A 6,000-nucleotide genomic window follows, 5' to 3' on the forward strand; every position below is an offset into this window, starting at 1 on the left:
AGTTGAAGTCATAAGGTATGGAAGACAAGTTGTCTGCTGAATGTGGCTCACAGTCACACAAACCTGGCACAGTACAGTGGCAGAATGTTTTACTGCTGCCATGCTAGCTTCACCAGTGTTAGCATTAGTCTAATAGTACAGGCTGCATTCCTTTGGCAACAGGTGTTCTTTATAATTACCCATTTTAATCACCTGCACATAGGTCTACAGGCACTTGCACTCAGACATTCATTTTCACCTCTGCACAAAACTTTCATTTTCACCTCTACAGCAGTTCTTTTTCTTAGTTTGGTTGTTTATATTCTGCACAGGTATGTCAACTATCATTAATTTGTAACATGCAACAAGTGCAAAAACCTACCCACCACCGCTCTGACACAAATATCCACAATATCTCACACAAACACACACCCAACATTACTTTGACATAGAAATCCACCAGCCCTCTATCACAGTACTCTGTCACAAACACACACTGTTACTCTGACACAAACACCCACCTTTACAAAAACACCCACTGTAATCATGTTCAGAGGATAAGTTTTCATGAACTTGAAGACCAAGAGTGTCATATAATATATGCATGAAGTCCTGCTGCAACAGTTTTAGAGGTTCAAAAAACTTTTACACCATGCCTCTTAATCTAGAGCCAAACTATGGCCTAAAGGCTGTTTTTATATTATACTTGGAGCTTTTCTGAGCCAGAGAGTGTATCTTTTTTTTTTAAAGCTCATCTGGGCCTTTCTTTTCTCCCCAAACACAGCTGAGTCAACATGGAAAAATTAAAAGTCAAACTGCCTTCAAAGTACAACGTAACTCCCTCCTGAAAAAAAAAGTGGATCTTTGATGGGCTGTTAGCTTTCACTTTCAGACAAATTCAAGAGACTTGAGTAGTCACTGAGTAACAATGGGAACACTGCACTATCTTACATACTGATCAACCCAAAGCCACTTCCTGACACACACACTGTCACTGGAAGCATACACATGGAATCTTGAACATTAAGAAACATATGCACGCTTAAACAAATGACACACACATGTATGCATACATGCATGCACACACACATATATATAATGCATGCGCACACACACTAGTCAGTCATGTGAAGGGCTGTGAGTAGAGCTGATAAAATGAAAGTATACAGTACAATTTTGCATGCATGTGTTACGGATGTGTGTGCGAATGTGTTAAACTTTCTACTTGGAGCATATGGTGCATATCACAACATATACAACCATGTATGGATGTGTATTATATATAATAATAATATATATATATTATATATATATATATATATATGTTGTGTGTGTGTGTGTGTATGTGTGACTGTGTGTGTGTGTATACATGTGTGCGCATGTGTGTGTGTCACTGTGTGTGTATGTATGTGCAATACTGCAAATACATGTATGTGTGTGTCAAGTCAAGTCAAAATGATCTTTACTGAGGGTAAAAGAATAAGCTTGTACAGCTTTTTTTCATCCTGCCATCAGAATAAAAAAGAGAAGAAAAAAGAAAAGACCTGAACAGAGAAGAAAAGAGGGAGCGGGGAAGGAAGAGTATATATGAACAAGAGAGACAAGGCCTTCAAGACTCACTTGTGATACACTTAAAAAAATAAAAAAATCTAATCGTTAAAATGTGTTCTGTATTTGTTATTATAAAGCTTCGCGTTAAAAAAAAAAAAAAGTCCTAGCCAGATTCGAACCCCACGTTGTAGGGTGAGAAGAAACTGCCTTATCCATTACACTAACGTGGCTCTTTAACTGACGTTCTAAAATTTAACATTTGAACATACTTTTTTAAAGGGCGATAAATCAATTGCAGTATTTGCAGTGAGAACGCTGTTTAAATCATATTATTCTGGTGTATCTTGGGCATTCAAAAAATCTTTAAGGGCAATTAAAAATTCTTTTTAATGGCTATCGCCGCAATCACACTGCAACATTTAGCCGTTTTCACTAGATCTAGATAGATGTACAAGTTTAGTTACACCTGCTGGGAATGTAGTACGACACAGTTGATTCAATTTCTCTTTTATGTTCATTCTAGTTTTACAGTTTTAAAGTTGATATGAACATTTAGTATTTTGTTAAACTAGTAACAAGTAGAGCCAAGTACAAGTACTTCTAAACGTAATAAGAAGTGAAAAGGACTTTGTTTTGAGAAAAGTCAAGACCAGAAATTTTTTTGTTTCATCGTGATCAATTCAAGAGTATTAACTCGCATGGTTTACAATTTTTAACTGTGAATTCCGACTGATTCTGTGGATATTTCTATGGCAGTTTGGGGCATAATCCATTAAGTGATGAGGCGTTCACAAATCTTTCTCTGAATAAATATTTAATGGTCTCCTTCTCCATCTTTCCATCACATGTTTTCGTGTATTGTCCATTGAATACAGGATTGAACTGGCAGGTCAACAATATGAAACAAAATGGCGTCATTCGCGTTCGCGAAGAATGAGCACGCGCTTTGAATGTGTATAAATATGTGTACGCAATTGATTTTTGCCCATGACCTTCAGGGCTCAGCCAATAGATCTGTAAAGTCCATTCGTCGTATTGATTTTAGTATTTTCTGAAAAAGACAACTTGGGTGAATGAACATAGTGAATGCCCTGTACACTGAGAGTAAAACATACAAGCTTTTTATGTTTTGAGTATGATTTCAAAATGTAATGTTTACAATGAGAAAGATCAGTTTAAAGCAAATTAAGTCCCATAGCATTAATTACAGAGTAATTTCCCTTTTTTTACTATCTGCACCAAAACATATGCAAAATAAATAAAACTTCCATGCTTAGCAAAAGAAGTTCCTGTTTGAACAAAAAATGATAATAATTACTGCTCTTGTTGTTGTGTCAGAATATCAGACCAAAATGCCAAGTTTAGAGAATACAAAAAATATAAATAATAAAATATAACAGTAAATGCAGTTGGCATATAACTAGGCTTCATTTTTTTTTGTGTGTGTGTGTGTGCCCATCCCAGAGGTGCAATATTGTTTTAAACAAGATGACTGGAAAGAACTGAATTTTTCCTATTTTTATGCCTAATTTGATGTCAACTGACAAAGTATTTGCAGAGAAAATGTCAATGTTAAAGTTTACCACGGACACACAGACACACACACACACACAGACAACTGAACAACCATTTAAAACAGAGACTCACTTTGTTTACACAAGTGAGTCAAAAATCAAGCGCAATAAGACACACAAATTCTATGGTGAAAAACAGTATACGGACAATTAGTAAATGAACATAATTATACATGATGATGATGTTGACACAATTATACATACGAAAGCAGCATCCTTACATCATTAACAAAGATATTTTGGAAGAGATACAGTGAGGGTGAGAATGAGAGCGAGACTGAAGACAGACAGACAGACAGAACTGATCAAGTACCCGGTACAAGTTCAGAAAGTGAGGAAAGAAGGTTGGAGTCAGAAGACAGAGAGAAAGTCACAAACAGATGGATACACAATAGACAGACAGGTATATCAGAGGCAAGGCTAATCATGACAAAACATATATTAAGGTATCATATTTTTTCCTTATAATTACTAATGTGTGTGTGTGTGTGTGTGTGTGTGTGTGTGTGTGAGCATCTGTGTTTGAAAAATGTATCTATGCATGGGAGGGTATGTGTGAATGTGGATTTATATACACATGTGTATGTGTTCTCTTTTTTAATGTATTGTACGTATACGTACCTGTGCATGTCCTTCAGTAAATTATGTTAATCGGCAGAGTAACTGAACATAATCCATGGACTGAATACAATAAACAAACACTCAGTCAATAATATGAACTTTTTTGACCATTCAAAAAAATCCTAAATTTTCAAAATGGCATGTTTTTATATTAGTACTACAACTACTACTACTGCTACTATTAATACTACAAATAATAATAATGATAAAACAAAATCATCATCATCATGATCTGTATCAAGACTTTATAAGCATCTTAGGAGAATTTACCCCAGACTGTCAATGATAATAATTTCCCCATGAATAACTTCAAAATCTCCAAAACACTCTGTCTCCTTATCTTCCTTTTATATCTTGTGTGTCAAGCCTTTAATCCAGTTGGTCAAACAGTGATTTCACTTCGGCTTTGCCTTGAATAGCTTCTTTCCAGTGAGGGGATTAAGGAAAAAGTCCTGCGAGGTAGCTACATTAGTAAGCTGGTGACTACATTGACTGAAAGATTCAGTTTGCTGAAAGATCTACTGACTGTATCACACTTCACAGCAACTCTGAGATCAAGAAATTTGAAAGTTTTCATCTTTTTTTTATGTTTTGAAAACTGTCTGATGCACGGATGCATGTTTGTTTCAGTGCTTCTTGCAAATACCAAAGACACACACACACACACACACACACGTATATATATATATTATATATATATATATATTACATATATTATACATAATTATATATATATATTTTTATATATTCATATATATACATATATATTCATATATACATTCACACACACACACATATATATATACATATATATATATATGTATTTGTATATATATGTGTGTGTGTGTGTGTGTGTGTGTGTGAATGTATATATGAATATATATGTATATATACAAATACATATATATAAGTATATATACACATATGTACGTGTGTGTTTTTGTTTCGTTTATTTATTTATAGTCTGTTCATCTAAGATGATGATATGAGACTGTGTGTGTGTGTGTGTGTGTGTGTGTGTGTGTGTGTGTGTGTGTGTGTGTGAGTGTGTGTGTGTGTGTGTGTGTGTCAGGAGTAGGGCACGGACATTACAAAAACTACACAAGTATGTATACACACGTATATAATTCAACAACACTTACGAACACATGCTCACGCACACAGACCTGGTGATGGGAAGAAGAAAAAAAAAACGAAAATAAAAACGAAGGGGAATATGTCTGTAAACGTAAACCGTGTCTGACTTTTAGTTAAAACAATCGACACCAAGACTGTGATACTGTACTTGTAAAGTCTTTGTACAACACTGCGCCTTGACCGGATCTTTGCGCAAAACTTCCTTGCAGACAAAATATCTCGTCCAAGTCTCGAACTATTCGGCCACAAACTTTTCATTTTTGAATTGCCTTGACAATGTTGAAGAGTGCTACACAACAACTCGGAAGTTACAAAGAAGTTTTGGACTATCGAGAAATAATTTCTTCACAAGAAGAAGAAACATATTTTCCCCACTAAAGCCGGCACTTACCCGTTGTATCGTGAGTGGGCTACTGAAGTCCTTGCCCCCTTGCATTCGAAATCCCCAGGGTGTGGTGGCGTCTGAACGCTCCAATTTAGCTTCTAATGTCAATAACGACATCTTGAACACTTACTGCTGTTCACTGAAAAAGGGAAGTAAAAACAAATGTAACTGTTCACAAGTTCCAACCCAGAGACTCAGTTCTCTCTTCGCACACTTTTCAGGTCTTCGCCATCTCACGTCCGCACACACAACTGGCCGCTCGCTTTCAGCCTTCCGGCGGACGGTTTCCATTCGCGCTGACTCAGTTTTGCACACGACACTCGAGACCTCCCCAAGGACAACGATGAAACTGAAAGTAGATTTCATCACGGCGACCTGAAAACACAGAGGAGAAAAATAAACCGAAGAATTCATCATAGTCTTTATCCTACCGTTAGGTCATAATTATTTGCAATGCAGTAAATGCACGTAAATAACGAAGCTGCCAATACTTCTTTAAAAAAACACAGCAACTTGACAAGGATGGAGTCTCCAGTCAGTCCGACGGATAAGTAGGCAGACAGGCTTATCTGTCGGTGTGTGTCCTCATATGGGAGAAGAGGCCGATTCTAGATGTGCAGCACTTCCCACAGGTGTTGCAAGGGAAAACATCTCCAGAAGTTGAGCCCTGTTTCCTTCGCTCATGCTTCTCCTTAATGGCCAGCGTTCACTTGTTTTCAAATGTCTTTATGCCACAAGAGCACAGCATCCTCC

The 6,000-nt window shown here is 36.6% G+C and overlaps 1 protein-coding gene across 6 annotated transcripts in view; it reads right to left on the minus strand.

Moving 5' to 3' along the window:
* LOC143282285 (PDZ and LIM domain protein 7-like) overlaps positions 1-5,541 on the minus strand; it is a 126,197-nt gene extending 120,656 nt beyond the window's left edge. For 4 of the 6 annotated variants that reach the window (XM_076587908.1, XM_076587901.1, XM_076587934.1 and 1 more), the window contains exon 1: positions 5,254-5,540. In XM_076587908.1, coding sequence (XP_076444023.1) covers positions 5,254-5,364 — 111 coding nt within the window. In that variant the 5' untranslated portion in view covers positions 5,365-5,540. Of the gene's footprint in view, positions 1-5,253 lie in introns of all 6 variants that reach the window. The other 2 variants (XM_076587888.1, XM_076587914.1) reach the window with 2 other exon arrangements.
* Positions 5,542-6,000: the final 459 nt, after the last annotated feature.

Source organism: Babylonia areolata, chromosome 1 (genome assembly GCF_041734735.1).
Source record: "Babylonia areolata isolate BAREFJ2019XMU chromosome 1, ASM4173473v1, whole genome shotgun sequence".
Classification (NCBI taxonomy): domain Eukaryota; kingdom Metazoa; phylum Mollusca; class Gastropoda; order Neogastropoda; family Buccinidae; genus Babylonia; species Babylonia areolata.